Consider the following 17,507-nt stretch of genomic DNA (forward strand, 5'->3'; position numbering starts at 1 on the left):
AAGGTGGCAGTGGAATACCTTTTCCATTCATGTGATTTCAGTGGTTTTAGTCCCTTTCCTGCTATCAGCACTGGGTGGCTCATCCAAAGCTCAAGTAGGTAGGGCCTTCTGTTTTTAAAGCCCCTCTAGCAAGTGGTCCACAGCCTCTGGCCCATCTGTTCCCACCACCTAATTAACCTCCTAGCCCCAGAAGGGTCTCACATCTCGAGGGTTAGTCACACAGAAGCGGTCCTCAGCCAGGCCAAAGAAGAGAGGCTTGGCTCTAAATGGCAGCACCATTCCGGCTGGACAGAAATCAGAAGTCCTGAAAGCATCTGGATCGCCTGCAACAGCGATACCGTCCCAGCACCGGCACGCTGCCGCCGGCTGTAGTAAGTCATGGTGTGGCTTCAGGACGTGGCTTTGTCACAGGAAAGTCTTATCAAGCAGATGCTGCTGGGTGTGGAGGCTGAGAAAAAATTAAGGCCATCCCACCTCAGGTTTAGCCTTAACATAAGTTACAGCCATCTCAGACCCCTGTGCTCAAGGGCTGAACTTTCCCCTACTTTACTTTAGTTCTAAGGACCCCCACCCTGCTTTAGTAACAAGAACCCCCACCTGCTTTAGTGACAGGAAGCCCCACCCTGCTTTGGTTCCAGAAACTCCCACCCTGCTTTAGTAACGGGATTCCCCACCCTGCTTTAGTAACAGGAACCCATAAATACCCCTGCCTTAACTAAGCTCGGGGTCCAAGTCCCTACTCCGCTGTGGGGTATCCTTGGGCCCAAGCTTAAGCTTGTTAAATAAACCCTCGTAATCATCGGTGTCGGCTCCTTGGTGGTCTCTCAGACACGAAAACTCGGGTACAACACTGGGGGCTCACAGAAGAAATCTTCAGTTGGTCGTCTGAGAGTCGGTGAACTCCCTGAAATGGTATGCAGAATTTTGTGCACTCATTTTCCTTGGGTTCCTGCGTCTTTGTCACATGCCCAGCGGAGTCACTGGCTGCCAGAAAGGTTCAGAACCACTGCTTTGGTCCCTGGTTAGTTCCTGGGAGTCACTTCTGTGACCACAAAGCGCTCCTTGTACAAAAGGAAGGGGTGAGAGCTGACCTGAATTCCAGAGGTCTTTGGTTTTACCCTCAAAAAACAAAGTTTAATTTACTTTTTTTTTCCTTTCTTATCCCTTTTTTTTTTTTTTAATCAGGGTAAGAAAGACTTGAAAATACCCACAATATTCACAAATTACCCCTCTGGAGCTAGAAAGGAAGAAAGAAATGGGTACAAAGGGGAGTATGTGTGTGATGCTTCCTACCTGTCCTTATTAGACCCAAAATAAAAGTCCCTACCACTTGTGACTCACTGTAAGGAAATGCCTTAATTTTACTAATTCTCTCTCTGCCAGCATGAGCCTATGGAACCGAGGAAGGAATTTTTGGAAATTGACCCCAAACAAGATTCTATGACAACAGAACCTTTGGACAGACAGTTTGATCTGAGGGAGTGTGGTATGTATAGTATAATGGAACACAGTCCTTATGTGAACACAGATAACGTGTAGTGTTTCGTAAGGTTCTTTCACAAACATCATTTACCTTGCCCAGTCTTGGTGGGATTGGAGGCTCAGAGAGGTTGTGTCCCGCCCCGTTGATCTCTGTTAAAGACACAAAGCCAGTAAATGGCAAGGGTGGGTCTAAAATGCACTTTCACTCCTGACGGTGGCTTAACTCAGAGTCCTGCTAGGACCGTGCTGTCAGGACCTGTGTTTTGAATGGTTTTTCCAGTAACAATTACCCATTTACGCTGACTCACCTTCCCTCTCCTCCTCGGAGCACCATAGGCATGTGTAAGAAGGCTGGCGAAGGTTAAGTTGTTGAATGGATTTTTTTTTTCTCTGCTAGGCCCAGCAGTCTCTTCAAAGTCAAATTCATAACTTTGAACTTAATCCCATAATGTTACCAAATGGGTTGCAGTGAAAAGCAGAAACCGGTCCATGTCCAGGTTTTGGCGAAGTTACTAAAAGACCTACTTCTTGGAGGTCTAGGCGAAAGACGTTACAGAGGTGCCCCGTTCTCGGATAATTTTAGGAATGTCTATTGGATGGAATGTTCTCTCCGCCACAGAGGTAGGGAGTGAGCTGTCTCCCTCTGACCGGCCTCTGTGGCCCGAGGGCCCTCGTTCAGTGCATTATGTGTGGGCCCTACCGGAAGGTGGGCAGCAGTTTCTTCTTAATAACCCTGCGTGGTTATTTCCGTGATGAGAGAGCCCTTCCCCTGACAGAAGTTAAATAATGCTAATGTGAAAGGACCGTTTTACTCGCCTCATCTAGCCTTCCTCCTCTAGGTGAGATGACCTTAAACTCTCACAGATGCATCCTGTCTGTCTTTAAATAATTCCAGAAGTAGAAGAATCATCATCTACCTCAGTAGTCTGTCCCGATGGTTAATCATCCTTAGCTCCAGAAAGCCCCTCCTCTTTTCTCACTCAGGATCCCCTTCTAGAATGCATCCCCTTTCCTCTCCTGCTCTGTGGGGCAGCACAGCAGCCAGACACCTGGGCAGCGCCCTCCAGCCTGTGCACTTGGACCGTTTTCTCAAGATTCTTCGAAGAGCAGCCTTCATTCCTCTGTTCACTGGCAGAAGAGACACTGACTTTCCCCAGAAGCATGTACTCTTCTTCGTTCCCACGCTCTCCCCTGGCTCCCAATTTCCAGGAGATGGTAAAGGACAAAGAAGAGGTCTCCACACTGGGTCATTTTTGCAACAAGCTTTTATTCCTTTTTTTAAAATCCATATAAGAAAGACATTTAAAAGGAAAATATCCTCAAAACAAACACGTACACACAGGGCAACACAAGGATAGAAGGCACTACCAGCAGTCATACCCACCTCTGGGGGAAGGGATACTTTCTACAGACTGTTCGCCGAGGTTCGGACCTCAGCATGGGTCCTGGGTCTAACTGTGCTTTAGATAAAGTCAGAATTTTCCCAGAATTTTCTTATTTCATAAACACCCCTATCTCTTTATATATAGCTATACGCCTTTATGTATATATATACAGGACTTTATTTTCCTTCTCAAAAATAAAATAGCCGCCCCCATCAGAGGGAGGTTCTCAGCAGCATTCACGGTGGCTGCAGCAGGAGCCGTGCCTTCCTTTAACGTTAGAGACATGCAGCATGAAGGAAAAGGACTCTCTACCCGCTCCCTTTAATACACAGCAGGGAGAGAGAGTTTTTTTCAGGGAGGGAAGCAATAAGGCTGAGCATGAGATGGCAGAGAACCAGGGTTCTGGGGAACCTAAACACTCTTTCTGAGCTGCTAGCTTGTCTTGCTTTTGCGGCTCTGAAGACTACACGCGGTTCGTATGACTTGGGGTCAGCATTCCTTCTGGGATCGGGGGCAGTGTGGACACAGCAAGGGTCAGGGAAGGAACTTCTGAGGCTACACGAAGAAGCTGGGGCTCAACCCAACCCAAGAAGGACCTGGGAAGGCAGAGGAGAGCCAAGAAGGGATCTCTCCAAGGCTGGACTGGAAAGCCGGCCCTGCTTTGACTGTGAAAAGCCCTCCTCCGTCTCAAGGGACTGTCTGCAGCCTGGCCACTTGCTTCAGTTGCTTGGCTAGTTTATTTTTCATTTTGCGCCCGAACAAGAGCCAGTACAGATGTAGGTTGGGGACTTCATCCATCCCATCCATGTGGTTTAACATGACTTCCTGGGAGTCAAAGCCCAAGACCTTAGAGGAGAAGGAGTTCTGTGACTCTTGCCCCGTTCTCGGCGGGAGGGCTCTCCTGGCCTCGCCTCCCACACCACCGCCGTCCCCTTCCTGGCAGGAGCAAGCCAGCAGCAAAGCAAGTGCACCCTGCTCCTGTCTCTCTCTGAAAACAAAAAGGCACTGAGATCAGCCGGAGGCCAGCGCGTAAGCTCACAGAGCACAGTGCCTTGGGCTGGCCTGGGCTTCAGAGCACAAGGGGCTCCACGTCGACTGAGTTGGGAGGTTCCCGCATCTGTCCTCAAGGCAGCTCCTCCAGCAGCACCTGGAGACCCCAGCATGCCCGGGGGGAGGGAAGAGGCAGTGCGGAAGGCCGAGCGGAAAAGCAGGGCAGCCAGGCCCTCCCCGGCTCTCGAGCTGGGGGAAGGCCGAGGACAAGTTGGACACATTTCTCTGCAACGCTTTTTGGCTTTCTCTGACTGCCTGATTTCCGTACTCAGCAGGAGACATTAAAATTGGTAAATGACTGGTTTCCCTTTGTGGAAACACATGAGGATGAAGGCAAAATGAAACTCCAAGTTGTAACTCAAAAACAAACACTTGTTGACAAAGACGTGGGAGGCATCACACACGTGCAGATAGATACGCCTTTGGGTTTCCATGGGTGCAGACTCTCGAGCGATGAGGGCTGAGGCAGGCTGCAGCTTCTCTGGAAATCTCTGAGCCAGCCTCAGCTTTGGGGCTCCCTACCTGAGCATCTGGGGCCAGTGGCTTTAGGACCTTCCCTTGAGCATGAACAACGGGCACCTTGGGACAGTGAGGGACAATCCTCTTAACGAGCATTATCTTACTTTCGGGGGCTTAGCCCAGACCTGCTCAAGGAATATACTATAATTTTTGACTCATAAATAAAGGTCTATGAGCGGCAAATAAGAGATTGAGGAAGAATGAAAGCCAGAGAAAGAACACACAGCTCTAAAACCTTTCTTCTTTCCGTTGCCGGCTGGTGCAAACAGTTCCAGTTTGGTGATGAGAGAGGCAGCTGGTTGGCTTACAAAGAGCTCGAGGACCGCGCGGAGGTCCAAGGCTCTTCTCTCCCCCCCCGGGGTCCCGCCCCTCGGCAGCGCGTGGCCGGTGGGGCCCAGCCGGCCAGCACGCGTGTCCCTCAGAGATTTCGAGCCACATCTGGAACTGCCCGAGGAGAGGGGGGCACAGATGCACCCGCCACAGGTGTCCTGAGAAAAAGTGTCTGTTGCAAAATAATAATTAATAATAAAAAGAAATCCATGGGCACCAGAAGGAGAGGAAGCAGGACCGGTTAGCCAGGTTTGCCTTGGGATTCTCTTAAGGCCTCCTCCAGTTTCTGCCTAAACTTGTCATACTTCTTCTGCACTTGTTGGATTTTGTCCTGCTCCTCCTTTTCCAGGATCGTTAGGAAGTTCTGGAGCTCGGGGATGGAGAAGGCGTCCCACTGTGAGGCACGAGGGCAATGGGGGAGAAACGGAAAGGGAGACAGGTCAGAAGCCGCACGACCCGAGGGCCCCCCAAGCCCCACTGCCTCCATCTGCACACAGCTTACACAGGGCTGACTACTGAGCAGACCACTGCCGTGGAGAAAGCTTGGGTTTCCCGTGTTACCAGCCACCAGATTTCAAATCCTGACATCTCATGACCCAGAGGTACCCCTCCATGAGTGGTGTTTTATTTGGAGAATCAACCATCTTATCTTTTCTGTGTGGCAGCTAAGGTCTGAACAGCGATACTGGGGCCGCCCAGGCCCCTGCTGGCCTGTCCGGATGTCCATTTCGGGGGTGCTGAGCGAAAGGCTCTCAGTGTGCAGGCCCTCAAGAGGCAGGTGGAGGAGAGCTGGGCTTGGCCTCCGGAGACGGGGTTTCAGCCCAACAGCACCACATGACCTTGGGCACATCACTGCGCCCTTCTGTCTGGTTAGCTCATCTGCCACGGAATGAGGGTCCCTGCCTCCCTTGGCTGGCAGAGCAGATAATGGGATCCCAGAACCCAGAAAGCTCCGGACAGCCCTGTTGGCCCTGGCCTGCCCCAGTGGGACCTGACCACTCTCAGACTGACCCAGGAGCAGAGCCCCCACCCCTCACCACCTCCCCCCACCACCCATGGAGCCAGGGATTTTGAGCACAAAAGTATACTAAGGTTTATCTAGTTTAATCCCCCCATTGCGTAATGGAGAAGACTGAAGTCCACAGACAGAGGAGGTACAGCCGTGGGGACAGAGCTGGCGGCAGCAGAAAGGGAATTAGGGCCTGGTCTCTAAACTCTCAGGCTCCGGAGGTCTGTACTGGGTCAGCAGTGTCCAAACACTGTCAGCAGAGTACTTTTTCCCGAACAAACTCTTACGCACTCTAACGTGTAAATCAGATGAAGCAGAGCTGCCTGACTGAAGCAGGGAGAAGGGACAGGGCCCCGACCTGCCTGGATCCCCCAGACCGCCGAGTGACCTGCGAGACTGCTCCCCCAAACCCTAGGCCTCCGCTGACCACAGAGTGGCAAACAACTGGCCTCAGTCACTCCTCCGTGACTCCTGAGCCCCAGTATCCCAGGCCACAGGGAGCACCAGACTGATTTCACCCAACTCCGTGCCACCGGACTGGACTCTGATGAGCGGCGCTTTGAGGAAAAGGGCCAGGAAGAGACAAACCAGGAAGAGACAAATGGCTCCAAAATCTCTGTATCCAGTGGAGGCCAGAGATGGAGCTGGCTGGACCTCAGACCATCCTGGAGCAAAACAACCCGGGCCGGGACATGGGCGTTTCTCAGTGTCCCTCCACCCTGGCTTTTCAGAAAAAAAAATAAAATAAAATAAAAAGCACACGAAATCCTTTCTTTCCACAGGCCTTGCCAGACACAGGCCCTGACTTGCTCCCCCAGGATGCTTACAACCCCAGCTTTAGACGCTGAACTCCACAGCCCAGCACGCCCCAGGCTCAACTTCCCCAGGACATTTTCCCAGCTGCCTCCGCGGCTGCCGCATGGCCCCCCCCCATGCGGGTGGTGAGGACGACGCCCGCCAGCACCCAGCCAGGGTGCCCTGAGGGCTGGGCTCTTGCACCACGCAAAGGGGCCCAGACCCACCTCCACCTCTCCAGTTTCATTCTCCTTGAGCACGAAGCTGAGGACGTCATTGTCAGGCCCGGCAAGCAAGCGCAGGTAGAGAGGGCAATCGGCAATAGAGAGTTTCTGGAAAAGCACTGCAAAGCAAGAGAGGGACCTGGAGGCGTGTCTCGGAATAGACGGTCAGGGACCCAGTGTGGGTGGGACAGACCAGGAAGTGCAGACATGGGAAGGTCAGGACCAGAAGTAACCATCCTTTCAACCTAATGAAATGAACCTGACATGAATAGGGAATGACCTTTTATCTTTGGTGTCTGCCCAGAGTCTGAAGCATGTTTCCATTCGCATCACCTCCCCAAAAGATTAGGAAAGGTGGGTGGTTTCTCTCCCCTTCCACAGATAAGGAAGTGGGAGCCCAGGGTGTGGTTTTCCTGTAGTCACATATAAAGTGAGGGGCCCGGGGGCAGGCATGAGCTTCCCGGCCAGCTCTCTGCCACGTGGCTGGACAGCGGCGCCCCAGGGAAGCCCAGTCCTCCTCCGCACCAAGTCTGCCAGGGCTTTAGCGGGGGACGTGGTTTCTGACGGGGAGTTTGCCCTTGCGTACCTTGCCCGTCCTTGTGGATCCGCTTAAAAAGTGCAAACTTCTGGGGATTGTCCACAACCATGAACTTCTTGAGCAGCCCCTGGATGACCTCGCTGACCGTGGTGGTGCTGCTGATGTGTAGCTGCTTGATGGCATCGAGCGGCAGGTAGAAGGACGTCCGCTTGTCTGTGGTGGCTGCCAGGTCCACTTCCTTGATGGCGTCATAGATGGACTGGGGCCGGATGCCAGCAGGCACCGTCACCGGCCGCCGGAGTTTCAAATGCACTTTGATGAAACCCGTGTAGGTGCCATCTTCACTCTGCGGAGCAGGGAATGTGCCATGGGTCAGCTCGGGTCTATCTTGCATGATCGAATCTGCCACCCTGAGCCACTGCCGCAGGCTGGGCCAGGGCGGGGGTGGGGGAGGCGCGGTTTGCAGAGGCCTTTCCTAATAGCAGTGCCATCCCAGTCAGCCCCCAACCTGTCTCCCCAACTTGTTCCAGTCTCTGCCGACCTGGGGGTGTTGGAGGGCAGAGACAGTGTCCCCCTGCCCACCCTGCATAGGGCCAGAAAAAGGCTTGCAGTATCCAGCAACCAGAGAGGACAGGAGGAGCTACTCTGGCTTGCCCTCCCAGGGCTCAGGCTCCCTGCCCCAGTCCCCTACCTTTGCTGAGTCCCTGTTCCTAGGAGGCAGGGTCTGGAGTGGCCTCTCTAGTTTGTCCCTCCAAACCAGGGAGGAGCAGGAAAGCTCCGTAATGAGGTCCTCGGAAAATCAGCCCACTGCATTTCCTTCTGCATCTCTTTCCAAAACCCAGCAGCCTGCAAGGCTTAAGCCCAGGACCACGGGAGACTGGGTTTTCTAGTGCCCCATTGGGCTGAAGCCCCAGAGAGCCAGTTGCTAGCAGCGACCAGCAGGGGGCAGGGATCTTCTACCTTCTCCCTTTCCGGCTGCGGGTGGCCTTTGGGAGTCCAACAGAGTTGGTGCCTCCCCTCTCAGAGCTCCGCAGTCTCTGGAACCTTCCCCGGGACACAGACAGGAAAGGGGAGAGGACAGGAGCTGGGAACTCCCTCTTATGAAGCCTTCCTGGGGGCCAAGCGATACCAGTTATTGAGGTCTTTGTACCTTACTTAATTCCCACAACAGCTCTGACCAATGGGCCCTAATATCTCTATTTTACGCCGAAGCCCAGGGAGGCTAAAAGGGTTTCCCAAAGCGGAAAAAGGGGAAGAGCCAGAGACTGACCTGGATCTTCTTCTAAAGCCCATTCTGTTTCCCTGCAGCACACGGGGGCGGGGGGTGGGTCCCCTGACAGCCTCCCACAAGCCCCCAGGCATCCCGAGGACTGAAGAAAGGGGAGGGGCCGCCCCAGAACCCAGAGGGAGAACAGAGGAGCCCCAGTGGAAGAGGCGGCGGGGCCGGGTGGGGGCAGGCGGGCAGGCCCCCCGCACGCACCAGCTTCATGCCCAGGCAGTTCTTCTCCCGGGTGTTGTAGCTGTCAATCTTCTGCTTGATCTCCTGCAGTGTGGGCGGCCGCTGCGTGGCCTCCTCGGCGGGTTTACAGACATTCTGGAACAGACGCAGAAGTGAGAGTGGGTACACAGTGGGTACACCGTGGTGCTCCCTATGAGAGAGGGGAGGACCACAGGGCACAGGGTGAGAACAATCAGAGATCAAATCCCAGTGGTGCCCCTGGGAAGCCCAGCGGCTCCGGGTCAGTGACTTAAATCTCCAAGTCTCCTCACCTGTGAAATGGGAACAAGGCCCACCCCTCAGGCTCGCTGAGAGACTAATATGAACGTGCCCAGCACGCAGGCACGGATGATGAATTCGGTCCATCAGCAGAACAGCATTTGCTTACTTAGGGTTACTAGGGAAAAGACTGCATTTAGATGCTGTGGGAAGAGAGAAATGCCAGGCTCAGGGCTCCACCCTGCCACCTCGAGATCATGACCTGAGCCGAAATCAAGAGTCAGACGCTCAACCAACTGAGCCACCCACGTGCCTCTCCTTATGATTTTCTTAATAACATTTTCTTTTCTCTAGCTTACTTTAGTGTAAGAATGCAGCGTATAATGCATAGGACACGCAAAGTTGTGTTCATCGACTGTTCATGTTATTCTAAGTCTTCTGGGCAACAGCGGACTATTATTAGCGGTTAAGTTTGGGAGCTGTCAAAAGCCAGCCTCAGATTTTTCACTGTGCAGGGGGTCAGAGCCCCCAACCCCCAGGTTGCTCAAGGGGTCAACTCTATGTATTTGTCAAATGCATGAGTGAACCGGAAGGAGCCAGGGGTCGTCCTTCTACAATAACTGAGAGACTCGGCCTCCTCTCCTGGGGCATGGGGACCACCAGCATCCACTTAGCACCTCCTCTGTGCCAGAATATGGCATGCACCGTCTCTTTTAATCCTCACGAACCAAGACGCTGTGAGGTGGAGATTATTACCTACATTTTCAGGTGAGACTACCGGGGCTCAGAGGAGCTCGGTAACTTGCCTAAAGCCCTGAGTCTACAGGTGCAGACCTACAAGGAAATTCCAGGCTGTTCTGCTGTGTTCTTCCCAGCGGTTCCCCTGTGCCCGCCGGCCGCCCCCAGGGAAGCATGACGGAAGAAGAAAGCTGAGGAAGGGGATGGTGGTGAGCTCTGGGGTCTAAGCGACTCTGTCCCCTGATCAGTTCCTTGCCTTTCCCTCCATTTCACCACCGTCCACCTTCCTGATGATGTCTTCAGGCTGCCCGTGTGTGGCCGGGGGTGCGGGAGCCATGGTTTGGGGAAACAAATAAGTTGGTAAAAACCCGCCCAGAATTCATCTGATTTTAGAAATTGAGCAGACTCAAGACTCGAGTCAGGATTCTCCTTTGGCAAATGAGGAAACTGAGGCCCAGGGAGGCGGGGCCCCTGTGTTCTCCTGGCTGCCTCCCTGTCACCACCCGGCACCTTCCTGGAGGGGTGTGGCTCGGCTGGAGGATTTCACGGTCGTCCTGTCAGGACACCAACACCCGGTGGAACACAAAGGGCCCCCCCGCACTGGAGCCTGTCCCCGCAGCCCCCCGTCAGCAGTCAGCAAGCCGTGGGAGGAGAGGGCACGCTCAGCAGGATGCCTGCGCTTCCTCCTCTCACTTTCCAACCTCACCCAGCAGATAACATGTCAGACTCTGTGGCTGCCACAGGGAGCTGGTGTGGCCTCCCAACGCCCACCCCCCACCCCTCTGCATGGAGATAAGCCGACACCCCTTTTCCATCCCAGCCTCTTCCCTTGGCCTGTCCGCTCCAGTCCTCTTCCTCAGAGATCTGATGGTACCAGCACTGTGCTCTGTCCTTTCACATACCCTGCCCCCACCCCCGTACCACCTCCGTCACTCCCATTTCACAGATTACAAAGCTGAGGCCTAGAGAGGTTACGGAACACCCTTGTGGTCCCACTGCTACTAAGCATCTGAGTAGAGCCTGGAACAGAGCCCATCCAAGTGTGGAGCCCATGTTCTTCTCAATCCACCACAGGGCACTCTAGGACGGCGCTTCTGCCAGTCCCATAACGATCCCTGAAATTCCATGCCATTCCATGAGGGCCAGGGTTGCAGCTGCCGAACCAAGGCCCATAAATTACGGAACCTGTGAAACATTCGCCCATGGTTTATCAGATCAGTGGGTCAGGCCCCAAAGAACTCAGGACCCAGGGGTACCATGTCACCAACAAAGTCATCAAGGAGGGCCTTCTACTCTCTCCAGTGGCGTGAGGGAGCCATTCTTTCCCTGCATGCCCTTCGGGCCCTAGAACTGGACCTTGATTCCATCTAAGCGCCCCAAGGAGCAGCACACAGCCCAGGAGTTCTCCTGCTTGCCTGAGGTAAGCAACAACAGATGTGAGCCTCGGGCAGTGTCTTCATTCACTGGCAAAGCATCAATCCGGGGAGCCTCAAAGGGAGCTCCGTCCGTTCCCACAGTCCGTTCCCAGAGACACGTACCTCCCCGGAAGCCCTCCCAACCCTGCCCTTCCCCACACCTGGACCACCTCTGTGGGACCAGGTGTGCCTGGCCGTGGCCCAACCGTGGGAGCTGCCAGTCAGACAGACAAGTTATCTGGTTCCTACCCTGTGCTCCACCCTATCCATCTCTGAGACACACAGGCTGTCCCCTCCTCAGGGGCTGACAGCTTTCTCATAACCATCTACTAAATAAGTTAATTAATTAATTAAATAAAATAAAATAAATGATGGACAGGAAACTCTAGAAGTTCTGGGAAGTTCTCCTCTCATAGTTTCCAAGTGAGCTACAGCCATTTCCCTATAAGAAAAGGCAGCTGGTTCACGGCTTTCGAAAGTCAGTTATTCCAGGCCTGGGTTTGTATACAGCAAGAGTCACGGCGGCTGTAACTAGAGGTTTCTTCTTCCTGTTTTCCTTCTCCTCAGCAGATCACTCATCTGTTCCTCCCCCTTGCCCACCACAAACCTGGGGAAGTGACGCGAACATCTGAGGCTACCCCTTCCAGGACTGACGCAGAAGATGGCTGTCCTGATTCCACCACCCCATCTGGGAGTGCCAGGAGCCCTGTGTGGCCAACAGGCGAAGTCCCCCAGACTGGAACGTCAGCCTCCAGGGCTGACACGGCTGCTGCCCACAGCACCTCTGGCAGACAAGATCTGACGGGTGGATTGCATGAATCACCTGCCAAAGTGGGCCAGCCAGTCAGCCAGCGAGTCAGTCACGAGAGCCCACTAATCCTTTCCCCTCCCAGGGATGGTACAGAATCTAAGCCAGTGGTTCTTAAACTCAGCTCCACACGGAATCATCTAGGAGATCTCTAGAAACCCTGCTTGGGCTCCGTCTGGGAGCTTCTGATGTTTGGTGTAGGGTTCCACCAAGGTGAACAAGATGAGCAACAGTAGAGTCATCTTCAGAGTGTAAGGCAAAGACCTCAATTCTTATTCACCTGTCAGATTTTCACGTCCTCAAAGTGAAAGATTTGTTTCTGTCCACGGGTACAGAGCCAGAAACATAGAGTTGTATCTCTTGGGGTGGCCCAAGATGGAGAAAGAATGGGGAACTCACTCTGTTAGGGTTTCACAAACACTGGCCTTGGCCACGGATGTGTCTGTCCTTGGGGGTCTATGTCTCTCAGGGCACCTGGCATGGAACACACCTGCTCTGACTGAGCCCCCGGCACTGGTGCCAGATGGTCTAGCTGTGCCCACAGCAGCTGGCAAATCAGGGCGCTAGTGGAAAAGAGGTGTGTGCTCCCCCATCCGGAGCTACGGAAGGGGCTGTGTTGCCTCTCAGGGCTCAAGGGTATTAGGATACAGCCACGTGAAGAGCCTGGGTGCTAGGAGTCCAAGAAGATGCTCCCCTGAGAGTGAGCCCCAAACTTCTCTATTAAAAATATCTTTGGGGCTCTTGCGGAGCTGTGTCCCTTTAGCATCGACTCTTGATTTGGGCTCAGGTCAGGGTCTCCGGGTCTGTAAGATCGAGCCCCAAATTGAGCCCCGTGTCAGGCTCCGTGCTCAATACAGGGATTCTCCCTCTCCCTCTGTCCACCCCCTGTTGCCAGTCATATGTGCACGTGCCCGCTCTCTCTCTCTTAATTAATTAATTAATTAAAACATATACATATATATCCCTAACAACAAAATGAAGAGGACCATCCCATGTGCTCTGGGGCCTACCTCAGAGCCGATTTACCCCAAGCTGAATTTTACTTTAAGAAACCCAAACATTGGTAAATTCTGCATTCGAACCAAGGACACATGTCTTCATTTTGGTCACGGTGGAAGAAGAAGCTCCAAATGAGTCCTGTGGTTTCTAGTATCCCCAGGTGGACCCAGGGCAGCGATGAGGGGGGTCCCCGGGGAAGAAGCAGGTTGAGGAGAATCGGACACTCTGATAACTCAGATACGTTTGTGCCCGTTGTCTTTCGACCCGAATCAAACAAACCTCATTTTTGCTGAAAATGTTACTCTCCCTCTTCTTAAACTTCTCAGCTGCTTCTTCTTTCCTGACGCTTTTGTCATATTGCTCCCATCTGCCCACCTGAGGTCCTGCTCTCTGTCCCACCCTCTCGGGCCACTCCTGCCCTGAATGATGGTGATGATGATCTGTCTCAGTCCGTGTCATCCTCACCACAAGTCCATGCGAATGCCCATTTCACAGATGGGGAAACCGAGCCCCAGCAAGGTTAAAGCTACCCACATGTAAAGCTAGCACTATACTGCCCGGCACTTAAATATGCATCTATCTGTATTAACCTCCAAGTTATACGATCTATCTTGAGTTGTCTTCCCAACTAGAGTGAATTTTCTCAATAACTTGTACCATACTTCTATTTCTTCTTATGTCCAGTGGCACCGAGCATGAACCAAACAATAGACACTTGCTCAGGAACCTTCAGTGGCTCCCTATTGCCTATAAGGAGGGGGCAGGAGGAGAAAAATCTTATTTTTTTCCCAGGAATTGCAGTGCAGCGAGCCTTGGATATCAGCGTGGAATGAGTTCTGTGGGGGAGACACCTGCACCTGTCTTACCTGTCATGGCATCCCAGAACCTAAGAGGCTCAGGAAACGCCTACGGGATGAACACAAGCCTGTGTTTGAGACCTGGCCCCCAAGACTAACTAAGTGATCTTGAGGAAATCCGATAACCTCTTTAAGCCTCAGACTCTGTCCTCAGTTCCATCTATCGATTTGAAATACAAATCCTTCATTGCCTAATAGAATTCATGCGAAGATAATAAGACCAAATGAGATCACGGGGCAAACACATTGCAGACATCATCAAAGCCACCCAAAGGCACACACCATGACTGTCCTCCCAGGCCTACAAAGCCCGACGCCTAGGAGCCAAGCCCACACCTCACTCTCCTTGAGAACTTCATCAGGATTGGCCACTGTGCCACGGAGCGTGGCACGCTCTATGCTAGCGGCTGGCACGCTTTTCCCTTCCAGGGCCAGCGAGCAAACACCCGAGGCTTTGCTGACCGTACAGTCTTGGCTGCAACCACACCCCTCTGCCGTCGTGGCTCGGAGCCGCCCCGGGATGAGCGCGGCCGGGGTTCGGTAACACTTCATCTATGGTGCCTGGCGCATGACCCGTAGTCTGCCCCTTCCCGCTCGGGGTGCGGAGCCCCCACCTCCCCAAGCACCATCTCCCTGGTGTCGTGAGTGAGGTTTCCCCGGCCCATGGCAATCTCCTCCTTCTCTGCGCTCCTCAAACAGGAGATCTGCCATTTCAATTCCCCAGCTGAGAAAGACCAATACGGAGCTTTGTGCTGGGCGCCGCCTGCCCCCGAGGGATAGTCTCATTGACAGCCGTGTTGTCCCTGCATGTCCCCAGCCGACCGGCCTTCTGTACTTCGCTCTCATGTCATGGACTCCTTGCACAAGTCGCCAGAGGCTACATGGCTTCAGTGGAGCTGGGCCTGCTCTCCTCCCGGCTCCCGGCTCCCAGGGCGGGAGGCGACAAGCTGGCTGAGGAAGGGACGCAGCGGGGAGGGCAGGCTCACTCACCGGCTCGGGGACCGACTCCCAAACCCCAGCCCTGCGGCCCCAGTGCCTCAGGCTCCTGTCGTGGCCAAGCTGCCAATTACCCCGTGCCGTGGGCCTCTGCACCTGCTAGCCCACACGTCCACCCCACAAGGCCCCTGGAGGTGTCCTCGCAGCCTGTGCGGCAGCAGCTGGATCTAACTGGACCTGCCTTTTATGGTTTCATTCTTATGGCGCATGTGTTAGTCCCATCTTCCCAATTAGATGTTCCCTGGAGGGAAACAGACTTGATAGTTGACGTTTGCGCCTCTTTCGTACCCCCTTTCGAGGCTCTGTCGAGCTGTCCGTAACTTCCAAGGAGGTGGCCGGGACAGGGTGGGGCAGCCTGGGTGGCGCCCAGCCCAGAGCCCCACCTCGGACTGCAGTCGGGTCCAGGAGCCGCTCCCACGGACCTGCACCCCAAGGGGCTGATGTGCAGGCACAGGCTGCTGGCTCTGGATTGGTGGCTGGCCCTGCTCAGCTCTTTGCAGCTTCCTGATCAGAACGAATGCAAGACCATCCTGACCTGTGACCTCCCGCAAGTCACTTCCCATCTGAGGGCCTCAGTTTCCTCCTCTGTGAAATCACGAAGTGAGACGCCTTTGCAGCTCTACGAGTTTACCTCGAGGAGAGGGTGGTTTCTTTCATCACTGCTTCCTCTTCCATTTCAGAGAACTGGGGGTAGGGTGGGGGTTGAGGCCCTCGGAGGAGAGCTGGCTTGTCTGAATCACAGGGGTGAGAACTGGCCTGAGACAGTATCAGGAAGCCACGTCTGTGGCGTGACTTGTCTCAGTACCGGCCGCTTGCTTTCTCCAATCGTCCCCAAGGCTCAAGGAGATCTACACCTTCCTAACTCACACCACTCAAGAAAACAAAACAAAAACTACCCCGGAACCCAGTGTCCGTGAGCCTTTGCCACATTTCCTCTTTCTCAGCTCTTAGCAAATCTCTCAGCAGCCGTTCTTTTACCCCTCGGGCAGAAAGCACCCCCAGGCCTATGTCAGGGGCGAGAGCCTCAGGCTCTGCTTCGAGCGAAGGACCATCCGCAGACACCGTCCAGGATAGCCCGCTGGCCTCGAGCGGCATGGGCACCACACACCTGATGCCTCACTCGTGCCCCTCCTGCCCGGGAACTTCTGAAGGAAAGGGGCGGACAGCCCTCTGCCTGGGCTGGGTACCAAACGCCCTGCTCAACGCCCAGACCACAGGCAAGGCTCACTGATCCCTTCGCAATGGCCTCAAGCAGAGGGGAAGGAGGAAGCCCCACGGGTCCTCACCGCAGGGCCCTCCCCCAGGTGCAGAAGGGCCTGTCTTCTGGAATGGCTGCCCAGCCACACCCTGGACAGGGAAGGGGTTTATTCCTCCCGAATCATCTGTGGCTCTGTCCAACATCCCAGAAGTAATAAGGGATGGAAACTCCTCAAGTGTGTTCTCCAGGAGGCTATTCCCAGCAGAGCAAGGAAGGAAGGGGTTTCAGCAGGGAGCCATGCATACGAGCAGAACCGTGCAGGATTCGGGATGTGAGCTGCTCTGGAGGAGGAGGAGGAAACAGAGGAGCAGGAAACAAAAAGGGGGTGGGATTTGAGAAACTGGAAAGAGGCTGAAGACAAAACCCTAGAGCAGATGGTCCATGCAGACAGTCAGTCAACAGTAACTGATTGAGTTGCCCACGGGTGAGGCTGTGAAAGTCACCTTGGGACAGGAAGCAGGAGGGCCATGGTCCATGGGAGTGCACAGACCACCTGCAGAGGGAAGGTGAGGCGCAGGCCCCCTGTCCTTGGGAGTGCACAGACCACCTGCAGAGGGAAGGCGAGGTGCAGCCCCCTCCTCCCCGTCCTTGGGAGTGCACAGACCACCTGCAGAGGGAAGGCAGAGGCACAGGCCTGTTAAGAAGCACAGGACAGCATGGCACAGATGGAGCCTCGGTGCTTTCTGGGCAGCCACATCAGCTCCGCTTGTAGGGGTGTGATGAAGGCCACAACAGCGGGCTCCCCAGGGGGCCAGCATGGCCCAGAGCCTGCGCATGGTCCCTCCCTCTCACAGGCAGCCATCTCAGTCTACAAGCAGGGGTGGGTCATTCGGGTGAGTTGGGGCAAAGAACACCAGCCATCTGCAGAAGGCCGGGAGAGCCCCTTGGCCTTGGAGCGGCAGTGACTCAGGTTCCAGCCCTACAGGGCCTCAGGATCATGATAAAGTCACCAACAAACCAGCACCTCACAAGTCACAATCCCATTTAGTCCCTGAAATGATTCAGCCCCTCATCCCCAGACCCCAATGCCCTGCACCGCTGCATGTCCTCAGTCTGTGCATGCAGGCAAGTCAGTCTCCCCAAGGCTCGGATTTGTCTATAAAGTGCAAACAACAGGACTTCTTTACATGTTTGTCACAGAGATGAAATGAGTTCACGCATCTGGAAGTGCTTAGCACACTGCACATACACAGCACGCACTCAATAAACAGCTAGTGCATCTACACAGCACGCACTCAATAAACAGTAGCTAGTGCACGTACACAGCAGGCACTCAATAAATAATAGCCAGTGCATGTACACAGCAAGCACTCAATAAACAGCTAGTGCACATACACAGTAGGCACTCAATAAAGTTAGTACATGTACACAGCAGGCACTCAATAAA

The 17,507-nt window shown here is 54.1% G+C and overlaps 1 protein-coding gene across 2 annotated transcripts in view; it reads right to left on the reverse strand.

The window, feature by feature from the left end:
- Positions 1-2,737: 2,737 nt before the first annotated feature.
- Positions 2,738-17,507, reverse strand: part of RASSF5 (Ras association domain family member 5) — a gene marked incomplete at its 5' end in the record, with an annotated part of 65,583 nt that continues 50,813 nt past the window's right edge. For both annotated transcript variants that reach the window (XM_080823786.1, XM_080823787.1), the window contains 4 exons: positions 2,738-5,160; positions 6,798-6,913; positions 7,381-7,678; positions 8,813-8,926. In XM_080823786.1, the coding sequence (XP_080679912.1) occupies positions 5,008-5,160; positions 6,798-6,913; positions 7,381-7,678; positions 8,813-8,926 (681 nt within the window). In that variant the 3' untranslated portion in view covers positions 2,738-5,007. The remainder of the gene's footprint in view (positions 5,161-6,797; positions 6,914-7,380; positions 7,679-8,812; positions 8,927-17,507) is intronic.

This window comes from Martes martes (genome assembly GCF_963455335.1).
Source record: "Martes martes genome assembly, chromosome: 15".
Taxonomy (NCBI): domain Eukaryota; kingdom Metazoa; phylum Chordata; class Mammalia; order Carnivora; family Mustelidae; genus Martes; species Martes martes.